General features: G+C 44.0%; 1 protein-coding gene across 1 annotated transcript in view; it reads left to right on the top strand.

Moving 5' to 3' along the window:
• Positions 1-361: 361 nt before the first annotated feature.
• Positions 362-17,884, top strand: part of SLC26A4 (solute carrier family 26 member 4) — a 39,805-nt gene continuing 22,282 nt past the window's right edge. Inside the window, exons 1-14 of the mRNA XM_083575133.1 lie at positions 362-495; positions 1,453-1,626; positions 1,790-1,929; positions 2,323-2,433; positions 4,382-4,566; positions 5,866-6,030; positions 7,481-7,633; positions 8,174-8,256; positions 9,406-9,553; positions 11,995-12,108; positions 13,266-13,343; positions 13,546-13,641; positions 15,414-15,520; positions 17,804-17,873. Coding sequence (XP_083431259.1) covers positions 1,466-1,626; positions 1,790-1,929; positions 2,323-2,433; positions 4,382-4,566; positions 5,866-6,030; positions 7,481-7,633; positions 8,174-8,256; positions 9,406-9,553; positions 11,995-12,108; positions 13,266-13,343; positions 13,546-13,641; positions 15,414-15,520; positions 17,804-17,873 — 1,611 coding nt within the window. The 5' untranslated portion in view covers positions 362-495; positions 1,453-1,465. The remainder of the gene's footprint in view (positions 496-1,452; positions 1,627-1,789; positions 1,930-2,322; positions 2,434-4,381; positions 4,567-5,865; positions 6,031-7,480; positions 7,634-8,173; positions 8,257-9,405; positions 9,554-11,994; positions 12,109-13,265; positions 13,344-13,545; positions 13,642-15,413; positions 15,521-17,803; positions 17,874-17,884) is intronic.

Below are 17,884 nucleotides of genomic sequence, written 5' to 3'. Positions count from 1 at the left end.
AATGAATGAATGAATGAATGATATGGGCCAGCCCAGAGCTTAACTTTGGAACGCATCAGGGGCAGAGAAAGTCATGTCCCTGAGGCAGCTCCTTCAGCTCCGCTTCAGAGGTTCATGGGGTTGAGAATGGGAAACAGGTAACGGGAGGGAGGGAGGCGGCCAGCGAGGCAACCTGTCACATCGGCTCTGTTTGCCTGTAAATAAAGGCTAAGCGGCTGAGGCTGGGCTGGAAGTATAAATGCTGCGGGCGGGTCCCACGCCTCGGCCAAAGCTGGGGCTCTGGGGGCGAGCGCAGGTGAGGAGAAGGAGGTGCGCTCGCATATTTCTTTCAAAGGCACGAAGGAGAAAGAGAAGGAGAAGGAGTAGTTCTGAGGTTCTTCGGCGCTTCAGGACCCGGACAGCGGCGCTGCCTTGGCGCGCAAAAGCGGGCTGAGGCGAAGAGGCAGCGACCTGTGGCGAGCGGTGGGAACGGAGCGCGCGGGAGCAGCTGACGCGGTTAGCGCGGATTTGGCGGGACGCGAAGGGGAGCGAACGGAGCGCGCGGGGCGGAGGCTGAGGTGGTCTGCCAGGTTGGACTACAACTCCCGTCATACCCAGCTAGCGAAAGCAGCGGTCAGGGATGATGGGAACTGTAGTCCCAAAGCAGCTGGGGACTCCAGTTAGGGGGAGACGGGTCTAGGCTAGACTGTGGCGCAAGGAGAGCGGGGCGGGGGGAGTCTAGCGCAGGTTGACACGCAAGAAAGGGGCAGGGGAGATGAAAGAGAGAAAGAGAGAAAGAAAGATAGATGAAAGAAAGAAAGAAAGAAAGAAAGAAAGAAAGAGGTCGGGGAGATGAAAGAGAGAAAGAGAGAGAGAGAGAGAGAGAGAGAGAGAGAGAGAAAGAAAGAAAGAAAGAAAGAAAGAAAGAAAGAAAGAAAGAAAGAAAAAGAGCTTATATCCTAAGTAGACCAAACAGAATTTGCTTCCCCCCTGGCCCTTTCCTTAAAGGAAGAGGCGCCAGTATATCGTCAGAATGGCTGACCCGTGTCTCTCCATGTGGGGAAGTTGCTCAGGCTGCACTCCCCACCACCACCACACACACAGAGGTGCAGAATGTTCTGGCTTTTAGGAAAGAAAATAAAAAGAAGCAGAGGCCTTAGTGATCAGATTGAGGAGTTTGGGGGGGTGTCTTTTTTGGGGAGTGGGTGTCAGACGGCATTCAGAGCAAAATAATGGGGCTCCCTTGCCCAGAAGGGAGAAGCTGGCTGGAGGGTCCCTGAAGAGGAGCAGGAGCCGGCCATCTCGGAAGCTCCATCCCCTGGGAAGATGCTTGTGTTGCCAGAGGCCGGCTTCACCTGGCTCTCCCAGGTGTGGGCGAAGTTCGCAGGGCATGCTGTCCTTGATGGCTGGCTGCCTCTGGAGACCGTGTGCTTAGGGGACGCTGTCCTTCTCCTTCATTGTTTCCACCTGTAGGCAGGGCAGGGACATGGCCGCAGGTGGTGGCGGTGGAGGCGATGGAGCCCTCCCGGATCTCAGTCGCTATGTGGTGTCCAGGCCCGTGTACAATGAGCCTACCTTTCAAGAGGAGAATGAGAGGAAATTGGTGGTGCCCAAAACACTCCGGGAACGAGTCCAGAAAACTTGCAGGTGACTGACCGGCTGCCATACATCACGGTTTGGTGGCGGGGGGCAGGGGCAGGTGACACCTAAGAAATTAAAGAATCCTGGATCGAAGGAGGGTGGGCCATAGCAGGGGAGCAGGTGCATTTCACAGTACGACTCGAGCAATTTAACATTTTGTCCTTGGCAGCTGTTCAAGAAGAAAAGCCATTCAGGTAACCAAGACCTTGTTCCCTATTTTGGAATGGCTGCCTAAGTACAGAGTGAAGGAATGGCTCATCAGCGATATAATTTCCGGTGTCAGTACTGGACTTGTGGCTACTTTACAAGGTAAGAGAGATCCAATCTTTCTCCTACTATTATTATGGGGTGGGGTGGTGGGGATTAGAATGTAATGAAGTTGCCTAAACTCTGTCTTGCAGTTGTGGGTCACTGCCCTGATTTACTTAACCATTTTTTAAAAGACTCGTCAGCAATCTGGAAAAGTTCAGGACTGCAACTTCATTTGGAGCAAAATAAGTTAGGATCCAGCTGAAAATCTGGCTAACTTGCAAATCGTAGGCTGCTAAACATGAACAGCTCCTATTTGTACATGGAACTTTGTTTAAAATGTGGAATACTGACGTCAATAATACCTGTGTAGAAAGGTACTACTTGATGTAGATATCAAAAGAGTCTATTGTAAGACTAGTCAATACAGTACTTTATTTTCTATCATTTCAGGCTTGGCATATGCACTACTGGTTGCAGTTCCTGTCGGATATGGTCTCTACTCTGCTTTTTTCCCCATCCTGACATACTTCTTCTTGGGAACATCAAGACACATCTCAGTTGGTAATTATATATTTCTCATGTTACTATTGGCCAACTATTAATTACAGAATGCTAAACTTGTTCAGGGACGCGGGTGGCGCTGTGGGTTAAAGCCTCAGAGCCTAGGACTTGCTGATCGAAAGGTCGGCGGTTCGAATCCCCGCGGTGGGGTGTGCTCCCGTCGCTCGGTCCCAGCGCCTGCCAACCTAACAGTTCGAAAGCACCCCCGGGTGCAAGTAGATAAATAGGGACCGCTTAATAGCGGGAAGGTAAACAGCGTTCCGTGTGCTGTGCTGGCTCGCCAGATGCAGCTTGTCACGCTGACCACGTGACCCGGAAGTGTCTGCGGACAGCGCTGGCTCCTGGCCTATAGAGTGAGATGAGCGCACAACCCTAGAGTCTGGCAAGACTGGCCCGTACGGGCAGGGGTACCTTTACCTTTACCTTAAACTTGTTCAAAGATATTGGAATATCTCAGACAGTAGTTTTAGTGGAACCAGTTTACTAATATACTTTTATGGTGACATCTTCTTATTTTGTAGACCTTTATACTTATCCATATTTTTCTACAAAGTGTAGAATTGTAGAATTGCAAGGGACCACAAGGGTCATCTAGTCCAACCCCCAAAATGCAGAAATATTTTTGCCCAATGTGGGGCTCAAACCTACAAACCTGAAATTGAGAGTCTCATGCGCTACCAACTGAGCTATCTTTCTGCCATGACTACTGGAAATAGCTTTGATGCCTACATTATATGTATGTAATCTCTTATTTTGCTAGTACTGCTCCTTAGCAGAGCTCTTTACAAGACATCAGGTTCAATGCCAGTTTTCATTCACTTAGGTTCACACAGGTCCAAATGTAATAGTTAAGCACTTTAAACTCAGCATGATGACTTCAACGTATTAACTGCTAATTCTATATGACAGACAGCTGTGACAATAATGCAGAAAATATACACTCTCAAGGACTCTAATTTATGATGTGTATGACAAGATGTATCTCAAATCACTTTTTTCTGTGGTAGCTTTGGGTGATAGACAATGTTAGCGATTCTCCAAGTAATAATAATAAAAAAATTATTATTTGTACCCCGCCCATCTGGCTGGGTTTCCCCAGCCACTCTGGGCGGCTTCCAACAAAGATTAGAAATACATTAAAATGTCACACATTAAAAACTTCCCTGAACAGGACTGCCTTCAGATGTCTTCTGAATGTCAGGTAGTTGTTTATCTCTTTGATATCTGATGGGAGGGCGTTCCACAGGGCGGGCGCCACTACCGAGAAGGCCCTCTGCCTGGTTCCCTGTAGCTTTGCTTCTCGCAATGAGGGAACCGCCAGAAGGCCCTTGGTGCTGGACCTCAGCGTCCGGGCAGAACGATGGGGATGGAGACACTCCTTCAGGTATACTGAGTAGACCCATTGAAATCAATTGACAACTCAAGTCCATTAATTTCAAGGGGTCTGCACTGTGTATGGCTAACACTGAGCAGCACCCTGATTGTTTAAACTGACAAAACATCATCATCATCATCATTTATTATTTATACCCTGCCCATCTGGCTGGATTTCCCCAGCCACTCTGGGCCGCTCCCAATCGAACATTAAAAACACATGCAGCATTAAACATTAAAAACTTCCCTAAACAGGGCTGCCTTCAGATGTCTTTTAAAAGTAGGATAGTTGCTTATTTCCTTGGCATCTGATGGGAGGGCGTTCCACAGGGCGGGTGCCACTACTGAGAAGGCCCTCTGCCTGGCTCCCTGCAACCTCACATCTCACAGTGAGGGAACTGCCAGAAGGCCCTCGGCTCTGCATATCATGAAACATTGGTTTTATTATTCCTTTGGATGTTTAGTATAATTTAGTGCTTCTACATTTTAAGCTAATTTTGTTGTTTTATTGTTAGCCGTTTGAAGCATGCTGTTAAGAAATGCTATGTAAAATATATAAAATTATTCCCAACAGGACCTTTCCCAGTCGTCAGTTTGATGGTGGGCTCAGTAGTACTGAGCATGGCGCCTGATGAAAAATTCCACATGGTCAGCAGCAACATGACAGGGCTGAACCAAACAGTTATAGATATCGCATCAAGAGATGCCGAGAGAGTGATTATTGCCAGTACCATCACGTTTTTGGTTGGCATTCTCCAGGTAAAGGGATTGGATAAAACTGTCTCAAACGTTGCTGCTTTTATACTTTATGAAAGAACTGATGAATAGAAGAAACAGCTTCATGCTAAACACTCACTATTTTCCTCAACTAGAGCCAAAATGTACTCAAATAATAAAGTAGAATGCAAGTTTGCTTTCCTCACATTTATTGTTCTGCACAGTTTGGGAATACCAAGCATTTGTATGCTTTTATGTCATGGGATTCGCGGGTGGCACTGTGGGTTAAACCACAGAGCCTAGGACTTGCCGGTCAGAAGGTGGGCGGTTCGAATCCCCGCGACAGGGTGAGCTCCCGTTGCTCGGTCCCTGCTCCTGCCAGCCTAGCAGTTTGAAAGCACGTCAAAGTGCAAGGAGATAAATAGGTACCGCTATGGTGGGAAGGTAAACGGCGTTTCCGTGCGCTGCTCTGGTTCGCCAGTCATGCTGGCCACATGACTCGGAAGCTGTACGCCGGCTCCCTCAGCCAATAAATCGAGATGAGCGCCGCAACCCCAGAGTCGGTCACAACTGGACCTAATGGTCAGGGGTCCCTTTACCTTTACTTATGTCATGGGATTAAAGCCTTGCATTTTGTATCTTGTTTCCTGCAGCCAGTAAAAAATGGCTTTTTAGTCTTCTTGCATTTCAGTACGATCATTTTAAAGGTGGGAAAGCCAGACCATTAAAAGAGAAAAGAACTATTGAAAATCTATCTAAAAACAACAAGCAAGGCCTTCATGTAAATCCATACAGCCGGCCATCCTGGTACTTACTCTTAAGTCCTATACAAGTTGAGACCAGGATACACTGAGGAATCTTTTCACCAGCTTGCCCATGTACTGAGATGATAATTGGAGGCTCTCCTCTGGGTGAACCAATGGGCAGAGGTGAGGTGGGTTAAAACTGGGAGCAGGGCCTTCTCAGTTGTGGCACCCCATTTTGGGGAGTCTTTCTGCCTGGCACCCACTTGATTGTCTTGGGTGCCACGTGAAAACCTTCATATTTTCCTAGACTTTCGATTTTTAAATGGTGAGAACATTCCATGCTGCTAGTTTTATTTAATGTTTTAATTTTTTTGCTGTTTATTTAGTGCTCGTTCTTACTGTTTTTATACAACAGAATACAAATAAATTAAATAAATAATTTGCATAAATTAGAGCTAAGAGATTAAAACAGACAAAAGAAGAGTCTTGATCACTCTACGTTAGGTGGCTAAATCCTGAATTTTGTTAAAATCGTGGGCTATTCTAATGCTTTCTAACTGTTCATAAAACTATTCTGTGCTTCTTCTTTTTCCAGCTAGTGTTTGGATTTCTTCAGATCGGTTTTATCGTGAGATATCTTGCTGATCCACTGGTTGGGGGTTTTACAACAGCTGCAGCATTTCAAGTATTTGTTTCACAGCTGAAGATAGTCTTAAATGTCCCAACCCAAAACTACAATGGGGTCCTTTCCATAATCTATGTAAGTGTGTCTTGCTGAGCTGGGGTTGCGCTTGGCCTGATGGACTGGCTGCTATAGATGACAGTTGAGGGAGGAGACTGTTGGAGCTAGTGTTTCAGCCAAGTGGATGTTAATTTAGCTATTAGATCACTGTATGCATTTATTTACAAGTGGGGCCGGCAACAAAATGCTGCAGCGTGGAGTTCTTCAGCCAGCCATATCTTCTTTCAGGGTGCTCCACTACATTCCCCCTCCCTCCCATTTTCAATGCCTCCTGCAACAGTCATCATTCTGTGGCCAGTGGGCGTACTCATTCCTCCTTGGCTGTTTTGGGTTTGCTCCCTTGAGTTTTCCTTTGAATATTTTTTCTTCTCCTTCAGACTTTAGGATTTCCCAAACATGTTGATATGTTTTTGGCTACACAGCCATTTGTTTTTTTTTGGACCTGAGTTTGCTGTCACCTGATACAAGTGGAACATGCAGCACAATGTTGCATTTTGGAGCGCTTGTCTTCGGGATTCTGGTCAACCTGCCATGCCCACTTTGCCCCCTGCCAGCTGAGCATGCTCAGTCCTCACTGAACAGTTTTATGGGGTTCTCTGTCTTACACCCCCCTCCCAATTTTCTTTTGTACTTCTGCAAGCCTTGGGCTTCCCCGCAATACAGTGGTACCTCGGGTTAAGTACTTAATTCATTCCGGAGGTCCGTACTTAACCTGAAACTGTTCTTAACCTGAAGCACCACTTTAGCTAATGGGGCCTCCTGCTGCCACCGCGCCGCCGGAGCCCGATTTCTGTTCTTATCCTGAAGCAAAGTTCTTAACCTGAAGCACTATTTCTGGCTTAGTGGAGTGTGTAACCTGAAGCGTATGTAACCTGAAGCGTATGTAACCCGAGGTACCACTGTACTGTGATACCACTTGCTTGTGCTTTGGTCTCACCCATACACAAAGAATGAGTTTGCTATTCGTATATAAGGAGAAAAACACACTCATACAAACACAAGAGATTCACAGCACAATCACATACTTGTCTTCTAAGAAGTACGTCTAACTGAGTTCAAGGAGTCTTACTCCCAGGTATAGGGTTGCAGCCTTGGCTCTTTAGTATTTGCAGCTGTAGATATTAGTAGCTGACAGATATTAGTTTCTGAGCTTTCCTGAACCTGTAATTGTTATTGTGTCTTGGGTCCCATCTGCACTATTTCATTTAGGGTGGTATAATACCACAGTCATGGTTTCCCTTAAAACAATATTGGCGGCCCTAGTTTGTTCAGGATACTGAGAACTGTTAGGAGATCCCTGTTTCTCTTACAGAGTTCACAGAGTGGTTTGGCAACCAATCACTCTTCCCAGTGAAGTCATAACTGGTAATATACAGCTTTAAGTGAATAGTGCAGATGGGACCTTAGATGAGAATGTGGTTTATTCAAACTGAATGGTAGCATTTCACATTGTCTTTTTTATTTTTAGACCCTTATTGATATCTTTAAAAATATTGGACAAACCAACATTGCCGATCTCATTGCTGGCCTGCTGACCATCGTTATTTGTATGGTAGTCAAGGAAATAAACGATCGATTCAGACACAAGATCCCTGTTCCTATTCCTATAGAAGTGATTGTGGTAAGCCAACTACTTTAAGCTCAAGGGATTCGATTGACAGGAGAACAGTATCTGTTTTCTCTGTTCGTAGTGTCGCAATCCACCCCAATCTCCAAGCACTGCGAGATTCCAAGGGTCCCAAGTGCTTATCCAGGGTTTGCGTTTCCTTTGGGAATGAGGCACAGTGGAGACTGCGGTGTCTTTATGATATATGGTTTATTTGCACATTAACACCCCAAAAGGGTCTTGGTTCTCCCATAGCTGCAGCCTTGGATTCAAAGAGAAATCAGACATTGTTCTCAAACGTTTCTCTGACTCTCTCTCCAGCTCACGGAGGGGGCCCCACCCATTTGCCATCTCGCACCGAGCACCGTAATCCCCTTAATCCACTGTAATGGCTCATCACCCAGGCTATCGCCTTGTCAGGAAGCTAGCTAGGCTATTCCAAGAATTAGAAGCCTTGATTAACACTTGCTGGATCCAGGGATGAGAGGGGTCTGGCAGTCAGTGTAACACTCTGAACTCATAACAACAACATGATGTTATTTCTTTTTATTCTAGACAATAGTCGCTGCTGGCATTTCATATGGTGTTGACCTGGAGAAAAAGTACAATGCAGGGATTGTTAAATCTATTCCTAGCGGGTGAGTGCAGATTGTTCATTCGGTGGGCAGCTATATTTCAAGGACACACTAATGACTCAGCTTTTAATAGAAACTGTTTAGCCACTTCATACATAATTTTTTATATACATAGAATCATGAAATTGTAGAGTTGGACGGGACCCTGAGGATCATCTAGCCCAGGCATCCCCCAACTCGGCCCTCCAGATGTTTTGGGACTACAATTCCCACCATCCCTGACCACAGGTCCTGTTAGCTAGGGATGATGGGAGTTGTAGTCCCAAAACATCTGGAGGGCCGAGTTGGGGGGTGCCTGATCTAGCCCATGCAATGCAGGAACATGCAGCAGTCCCAGACAGGGATCAAACCTGCAACCTTGGCATTATCAGCACCACACTCAAACCAGCTGACATAAATGTACTCAAATGTAGGAGGGGAAACAGCTCAGTCATGTATCAAGTGAAAGTGGAGTCAATTTGACTACATCATGTGCATGTGCTAAACTCCAGCTGGCAGAATTGCACAATGAATATATACATATGGTGAAACAAAACCAGGTCCAATCTTCACATCCCCTCCCCTGCTCTGTGTATGGTAAAATATTAGAAGTAGCTGTAAGAGAAAACGCAGAGGCTGGGGTGTTGGGGCGGGAAAAAGGAGCAGCTTGGCAAATAAATTGTTAAGGTTTCCACCCAGCGTGAATCCAAGACATGTTTGGTGTATTTGGCTGGATGGAGAGAATAACATTATTAGGTAGTTGCGCACGTTGGACTACACAGGTGCATACAATTCAGGCGGTAGGGTAAACACATGGAGGCATGGCTGTGGGACAGACAAGTGGAATCACGCTGCTATTACTGCAAGCACATTTGCTATGAACAGTTGGTAATGCATTTTATCCGAAGGACTTTCACGTTACAAGTGGCTAATGCCTTTTGGGGCTCTCCAACTAAATGATGAATATATGATGTATCTTGCAACAAATAATTTTACAAGTAAATGTTGTCTGTTTACTTCAGGGAGAAGCACCAATGGGTTACCTCCCCAAATTGTTTCATTATAGAGTCGAAAAATGCCATCATAATAATTTGTTAGTCATAGTTGTCATAGTATTTGTAGAAAAAACACAAATGCACACACACACATATTTTTCTCCTTTTTTATATATAGGTTTTTGCCTCCCGAACCTCCAGCGGTCAGCATGTTTGGAGACATGATAGCATCTGCCTTTTCCATTGCCATTGTTGCTTATGCAATAGCTGTGTCCGTGGGCAAAGTCTATGCAACCAAATATGACTATGCTATTGATGGAAATCAGGTATGTGAAACCAAAGTACTTTTTTATAAACTGTGAAGCGAAATCTGAATCTTATTTATGGAGAGGAGCACGCTTATTTTTCAGCCATTGTGGGGGTGATTATAGGTGAAGTTACTTAGTGGTTATATTAGGAAAATAAGTAATTCAATTGTCAGATTTAAATGAGTAATAGACTATTTCCCATAAGGCGTGCCGGATTCTGCCTCACTTTGTGGGTGCCCGGCGCACACCTATGACATCACGTGCATGGCATGTGTGTGATGTCATGCAGCAGGAAGAGGCCTAATGGGACCCACAGCAGCTTCAGGAAGGTCCCAGCAAAATTTTGTGTATGCCCAGGCACCCAGGACTTCCACACAGATGGCACCAGTGTTTCTCATCAAGGGTGGAACTAGATCTGACGGCAACATGGAATTGGTACCAATAACAGACTCACGTTGAGCCCTCCCCCAACTCTGTATTATTTGTCCAGTCTTCTTTAGAAGTTAGCCAAGTCCGTGACCATCTCTGCCTCTTGTGGGAGAGAGTTCCACAGTATAACTATTTGCTGCATGATGAAGTACATTATTTTGCCTGCCCCCAAATCTTCAGCTTTATTCAATATCCATGAATTCTAGTGCCATGAAGGAGGGACAACCTTTTCTTCTATCCACTTTCCCATGCCATGTGTAACTTCATAAACTTCAGTTATGTCACCTCTTAGTCGTATTTTCTCTAAACTAAAAACAAAAACAAAAAACACTGCATCGTTTCCTCACAGAGGAATTGCTCCACCCATTGATTATTTTGGTTGCCCTGTCGTTTTATGCAATTCACTTTCACATTAGCTGCTAGGAAGAAGTATTTCCTTCTCCATTTTTTTTTAGATGAGTCTGTTTGAACCAGATTTCTAATGGAGCATTTATCCTTGCTATCTTTTTTGAGTAGTATATAAGAATGCATATCTGAGATGGTATGAAGGCTATGTCTATGGCAATATTCAATATATTGTATCTGGAACTAGGGCAAGTACAAATTAAACAATTGGAATTGCCAAGCATATTTTTTTTCTTGAAGCAATTAGGAGGTTTTTAAAATTCTTCTTCCCACTGTTTCTTCTTTATAGCTGTGTCTTTACATTTATATGTCTGTTTCCAGGAACAGCTATGCATAAGCCTACAGAGCTCTGCCACTGGTCAAGTCCTAAAAAGGAACTTGTTCCATAATTCCACACTATTTTATTTTATTAAAGAGTTTCTTGATTTACAAAAGTGTGTGCAATGTCTCTCTCTCGTATTCCCCCCATGTAACATTTTTACAAATCAGTTTCATTTGTTGAGACATTAGGAAGAAAAGGGGGGAAGAGGTGGGGTGGGGGAGATGGGTGGGGTGGGGTCGGGTGTCAATGTTTCTATTTTACTTACTATATGTGGGGTTTGGTGTCAGCGTTGCTTGTGCAGGTTCTCTGTTGTTCACTTGTGTTCCTTCGGTGGTGAGAGAGGTTGGGGTTGGCCTAGGGTGTGGTTGTTCATTTGTGGTTGGCTGTGGTCATCCTTGTTTTCATGTGTGAGTGGGTTGGGTGGGTGTTTTGGATCAGGTTAGCCATATTGATTTGTATGCTGTTGGATAATTCCACACTATTAAGAAAAATTACTGCACCTCGGATGTACCATAAAAGTTCAGCTACAACTTCATTTGATTCAGTTTTGGAATTGGATCTAGTCCTTCCCAATTTACAGTTCAAAATAATATTTATGTGTAGGAGCACTGGCAGAGGAAGAGGAGTGCGGGGGGAGCGCACTGCAGTGGCGTAGCGTGGGGGGTGCAGGGGGGGCCGGCCGCACCGGGCGCAACATCTGGGGTTAGGGCAAATCCACGGGTTAGGGGGTGCAAATCCACGGGTTAGGGGGCGCCAATTACTTGCCTTGCCCCGGGTGCTGACAACCCACGCTACGCCACTGGCGCACTGCACCCGCCTGTTCACCGCCCCCATTGCTGGAGCATGAAGCTCTGCTACTGTGTAGGAGATATTTGATTCTTTAGTCCTTATTTTGATTCTATATAATATGGACTCCTTTTGACTGCCAGTGAGACTTGTACAAAATAATTGTTGTGTACTGGTATTTCATGTACCTCTATACTATATCACTGCATATTTGAAACTACATTATTCCTGTACTTAAACGTTTTACCTTAAAACTATTGTACTTACACGTTGTGTTTAAATCTACTATCAGCTTCAAACTGTTATTCTTAGCAGAATATATACGTTTTTCTGTTCAACTCTGGAGTAGGAATTATTCCTTATATTGAAACTTGTGGCCTGAGCTCTTGGTATATCCTTTTTAGTGTATTTCCAACAAGAACTCCAATTTCTTTAATGATTACTGTGTAGGAGAAAGCTTTTTTTTTTTTTTAGGGGGGAAAAATTGTCTTAACACCAAGCTCTTCTAACCTTCTAGGAATTTATCGCCTTTGGGATCAGCAATATTTTTTCAGGGGCCTTCTCTTGCTTCGTTGCCACCACTGCTCTGTCCCGCACAGCAGTCCAAGAAAGCACTGGTGGGAAAACCCAGGTAATTCCGCTCGATCAGAATAAACTATAAAGACAATTCTAATCCATGTATTGCTTAGCGCACAGTGATTCTTCAAAATCTCACTGTTACCGATTTTGTGGGTGGCGTTTCTGAACGGAAAGCCGAACGTTTCATTGACTTCCTGGACACCAGGTTCCCTGACATAAAACGAAGGGGGCCCATTAAGAGAAGACTATAGCACCTGAATGGTATTACCTTAACTTGCATGCAATAGGAACTCCATAGATAAATAAATAAATAAATATCCCTGAGCCCAGATTAAATACAGTGATGTTGGGGGTGGGGGCAGTCATCTGAATGCTTTGTTGATCACTCAGGTATTAAGTGAGTATGTAGCTTAAGGGGGTTTCAAATGAAAGTTTGCGGGGCCCGTCTCAAGTAGGAACCTGGGTTTTTTGGAGGACACTGGTGGCGCTGTGGGTTAAACCACAGAGCCTAGGACTTGCCGATCAGAAGGTCGGCAGAAGGTCGGACTTGCCGATCAGAAGGTCGGCAGAAGGTCCGTGACGGGGTGAGCTCCCATTGCTCGGTCCCTGCTCCTGCCCACCTAGCAGTTCAAAAGCACGTCAAAGTGCAAGTAGATAAATAGCTACCGCTCCGGTGGGAAGGTAAACGGCGTTTTCGTGTGCTGCTCTGGTTCGCCAGAAGCGGCTTAGTCATGCTGGCCACATGACCCGGAAGCTGTACGCCGGCTCTCTCGGCCAATAAAGCGAGATGAGCGCTGCAACCCCAAAGTCGGCCACGACTGGACCTAATGGTCAGGGGTCCCTTTACCTTTACCTAATCAGATGACCGCAAGTTCACATTCACAGTCAGTCAGTAGTACTTTTAAAAGAAAGCAGCTGCAGCTAGGAAGGACATTAAAATGCATACAAGACTCTGCTGCTGCATTTGGCATACCCCTATGAAAGAAAGTTTAAAAACATCCACTTTTTTAAAAAAATTACCACTATACCACTTAGGTAAAAACTTGCTTATGGTAACTGAATTGCTTTTGAACTTGTCCCTGTGCTCCCCCACCAAACAACAACAACCCACAATCTATAATAAGAATAAATAGCCTACTAAAGCCTGTTATACAAAAAACATACATTATAGAAACTCTATTTCCTTATTATCTAAAACATCTTTTTCAGATTGCTGGAATAATCTCAGCTGGAATCGTACTGATTGCCATTGTAGCCTTGGGGAAACTGCTTGAACCTTTGCAGAAGGTATTTTATTATTGCACTTGTCATCGCACCGTTTTTGGGTGCATAAACTTAAGTAATGTTTTAGTCCTCTTCCTGATAAACAGAAAGCATTCCCCTGCTATCTTCCTGTTCCTGCTCTCACACAAAGACTAACATGCAAATACACATACTGCCCGTGTTTTCCTTGAACGATACAGGTTAATATGTCTTTCTTTCTTTGCAGTCTGTATTGGCAGCTGTGGTCATTGCCAACTTGAAAGGGATGTTCATGCAAATATTTGATGTACCCCGTTTGTGGAGGCAGAGCAAGGCAGATGCTGTAAGTTCTTTAACGTGTGAACCATCAACTCATATTTTGAATTAAATGCTTACCCTTTGCTTTTCATTTTAATTCACAATAAATAAATAATTGAGAATCTCAAGTCATTGTGGGGTGGGGGTGGGAATAATGTCCTGCATATAACAAATGCAGCAATGTACAGTGCTGGATTCCCTGGTTACTATGTCAGGTTTCCAAATCATTGGGGGTTCAGGAGACAAACAATTCCCTGTGGCTTCTTCTTCTGATGTTTGTACATAGACCTAGTTCTCACTGGTGTGGTACAGCAGTACTTGAGCTGCATCCACCTCAGGAGGCAGCAGTGGGACGTTCTGCCTCAGGTGTCAAAATACCTTGGACCACCCGCAGTGTGTAGGCCCCAATCCACTGAAGCAAAGGCCTCCCCTATGAGATTGCCAAGACAATGGTAGGATAAGCCAAGCACACAATGCCAATGGCTGTACACACGCCATGCATTTAAAGCATTTCCCTCTCCTGCAAAGAATGATGGGAACTGTAGTTCATCTCTCAAAGAGCTACAATTCCCAATTATCCTTAACAAAATACAGTTCACAGGATTATTTGGTGGGGGCAGTGCTGTGCTTTAAATGTATGGTGTGTAAACAGCTAAAGAGAAAACCAGTGTTAGGGACAAGCAATCGGTTTGAGTAAAACAAAAACAAAACTCATCCAGTGTAGACAAGGTAAGTTTCAGCAACTGGTGTTGCTCTAGCAACTGGGAAGCATAATGTACAGGCTGATATAGCCTGGCCTCCCACTGCTGCTGGGGCTTAAGGGTGTTCTGAAATCTGTTCCTCTTAGAGAGCACCCTTCTTCATAAGGAGACCTTAGCTGCACAGTGACTTTTGACAGTGGCTTGAATGCTCGGATTTCTGTGCTCTAAAGGGTTGTGAGGGGTGGCTTGACCTGTCCCTCAGACCCCACCGGGGACATTTTTGCACTTGGGTAGGACTGCCATATGTCCAGAATTTCCTGGACATAGCTGGGATTCGTCTGCCCAAAACGGTATCCTGGAGGAATTTTCAAAAAACAACTAAAATGTCCAGGAAACCCCGGGTGTATGGCAGTCCATATTGGAAGTGTTGATTTTTTGGCGATTTCCCTAAAAAAATAGGGGGGAGATTTTGCAAAAAAAATCTGACAAAGTGAGGGTGCATTACCAGATTGTCACTATTTGAAATATGGCAACCCTACACTTGGGTTGGAATCCATCCTGAGGGTCCGTCAAGAAGATCCTTTAAAGGAAGTTCCGGACAGATTCCTTCAGGACTGGTGATGGCAGACTCTGTTAGATCCCTCAAGTATTCAGTCAACTGAAGGCCAAATTTATCCTCCAATGAGTCACTATCTGGCTACAAGTCAAGGCTGGGCATGGCACTGGGAGATTCACATGACTCCTTTGTATAAAACAAAATTCACTACACCCAGAAAAACAACCAATTAGTAAGAAGGCTAGATTAGAATCCTTTCTGCTAACATAGTTGATTTCTGTATGGAGGGATATATTATTATTATTATTATTATTATTATTATTATTATTATTATTATTAGCATGGTTTGCACGTTTCCTCTGAAATAACACTCCCTGCCATGCCTGTAGGATTTCCTCCCATGTCAGTTAGGCAGCCCCAGCTGCTTCCTCACATCTTCTCATTTCTCTGCTCTACAAAAGTCTGCTTTCGGTGGTTGGCTGGAATCACCCTGTCTACAAATGGGATATGGTCTGACTTTTCTTGTGTTTTCTTTTCCAGATGATCTGGGTTTTCACATGTGTAGCATCCATCATTCTGGGACTAGATTTGGGGTTACTTGCTGGTCTGGTGTTTGCACTGCTGACGGTTGTCCTGAGAGTTCAATTGTAAGTAACTATTGTATAGGCAGGGGCAGTTTCTGCCATTGCACTCCCAAGAAGACAAGTAAATAAATGAATACAAAAGAAGAAGAAGAGTGACACAAGTTACTATTGTTCTGCTATTGCAAGCAAACAGTGTCACTAGTTTTAAAATTGGAAAAGGAACATGAAATACAAATCACGCCACACACAGCTGAAATTGCTTCCACGTAGCCCGTTACGAATGAGAAAATAGAAAATGCATAAATAGATATGATAATTTGGAATAGTGCAGACAGAACTAGGCCAACAGGCTGTAAACAGTTTGAGTCAAAACCACAGTAAGCTCCTGAAAGAAAGCATAGACAGTTCTGTTCTCTTCTGGTACTGCTGTTGACATTTGGTCTTCTTTGAAGTGCTCCTAGAGGCTACAATGATAATCGTAGAGAAAAACGCTGAAGAACTTTTACATTCTAAAGAGATGACCCACTGTGATGCATAACAGATTCATTTTAGTACCAGAAATCTTTGTATCAGGGCAAGGCAGTGTGGTGGTGAGGTTGGGGCAGCACAGCTGCATTGGCAAAGCCAGTTCTGAACTCCAGCGGTGTGGCACAGCTCTGTCCTTGCTGCCACCCTACCTTATCCTGGTAATTGGTGATGCTACTGCTGTTGAGAGGGCAGCAGCCCTGCACTGTTCCATTGCATTGGCTGCTCTTGTTTAAGAATTCCTGTTGTTAACATATTCTGCTTCTGACGTAGAGCAGGTGTTGTGGCTCAAACTCCTATCACCCCTCATTGTTGACTATCCTGCCTGGAAACTCGAGTCCAGCAACACCTGTTAGGACCACAAGTTCCCCATCTCCAATGTAAATGAATGAAGATTAGGTGGAGTATTTGGGGGAGTGAACTGAATTTAAATCAGTTCATGCTTAGGCTAGCTCAAAGAAAGTTCAGGGGGTGTCAAAGGAATGGAAGTCAACAAATAGTTCAATTGCTTTGACACACACTTTAGAAACTTGAAGTGGCTCTATTGTTGTGCAGGATGCCGGGGAAAGTATTATTCGAGATAAAGACTGAGAATTATGGTAAAATTAATAGTTAATTGTTAAAGGATGCTGAACTTGGATGTCTGAGTTGTCAGTGTGGATCGTGTTGGATCCCACCACAGAGCTCAGGAATGCACATTCCCTCATGGCAAAAATTATATTGTCCGGTTAATTGATAACTTATTATTATGTAAATACTAGTGGTTTAATGTTCTCCTAAGGGGCACAGAAACATGACACTACTTCTCATTTTAGAATTACAAGTTGTACATTCTTCAGCCAGGCAGATGGCTGTAGTGGATGCTTTAAACCAGGCTTCTCAATGTGGTGCTTCCAGGTACTGTTGGACTACAACTCCCATCATCCCAGACCATTGGCTTGCACTGGTTTGGACTGGGCAGGTTGGAGTTCAAGCTGGAGGGTACCAGGTTGTGGGGAATTGTTTTGAAAAAACTCTGAGCTGTATTAGGTCATAGTTTATGCATTTTGCAGAATCAAAGTCACCATTCTGTATCTTTGGGAAGATTTTTCTCAGTTTTTCTACTTTTAGATGATGGTGAGGAGTTGTTGTTTTTTAATACTTCTCTGCTGCAACAAATTGCATTTTAAGTTGTTTCAAACTGTTTTAATATTGACTTTTATTTGTTGCAACCTGACCTGGGATCTTGGGGTGAATCATTTGTAAAAATAATAACAACAAAGAAAATTTGTGTGTCTGTGAGAAGGGTATAAATCCCGTTTTTTTATGGGTTAGCATTCAAACACCCATCCAAAGTGGAAGAATCTAGGGAAAGTGTTACCACTTGATTTCGCTGGAGGTGTAAATTGGTGCAAAAAAACAAAAAAAGACTCAAGAAACATGCGTGCTGCTCTACCTGTTTTGTGCAAACAAATTTGATCATGGTCACAGAAGATCAATGCCCTGGTTGAGCTTTAATTCTAAAGTGTTTCATGATCCTCCCTCATAGCTGGCTGTAAAGTAAGACAACGTGGTAGTCCACAAACAACAAGCAAGTTAGAATAGTTGTCCTCATAAAATCAGGGTTAAGAACCATTCCACTACTAAAATAAGTAAGTCCTTGTCAATTCACATGTAAGGAGTTTTTTTTTAAATACTTTCCATGTCTTGCTACCTAGTTTACAGATTAAGTAATTAATAGCAGTTCATCCAATGTTTACTTGCAACAAACTGTTCTGTATAATACATTAATTTAACATTCGGTTATGTACTTTGATCAATGTTTTGTTTTGCTTTTGTCAGTCCTTCCTGGGGTAGCCTTGGCAGTATTCCTGGCACAGACCTATATAAGAACATCAAAGAATACAAAAATGTAAGACTTTC

The sequence above is a fragment of the Podarcis filfolensis genome (assembly GCF_964270895.1).
Source record: "Podarcis filfolensis genome assembly, chromosome: 10".
Classification (NCBI taxonomy): Eukaryota; Metazoa; Chordata; class Lepidosauria; order Squamata; family Lacertidae; genus Podarcis; species Podarcis filfolensis.
This window is presented reverse-complemented; position numbering and strand designations above follow the sequence as displayed.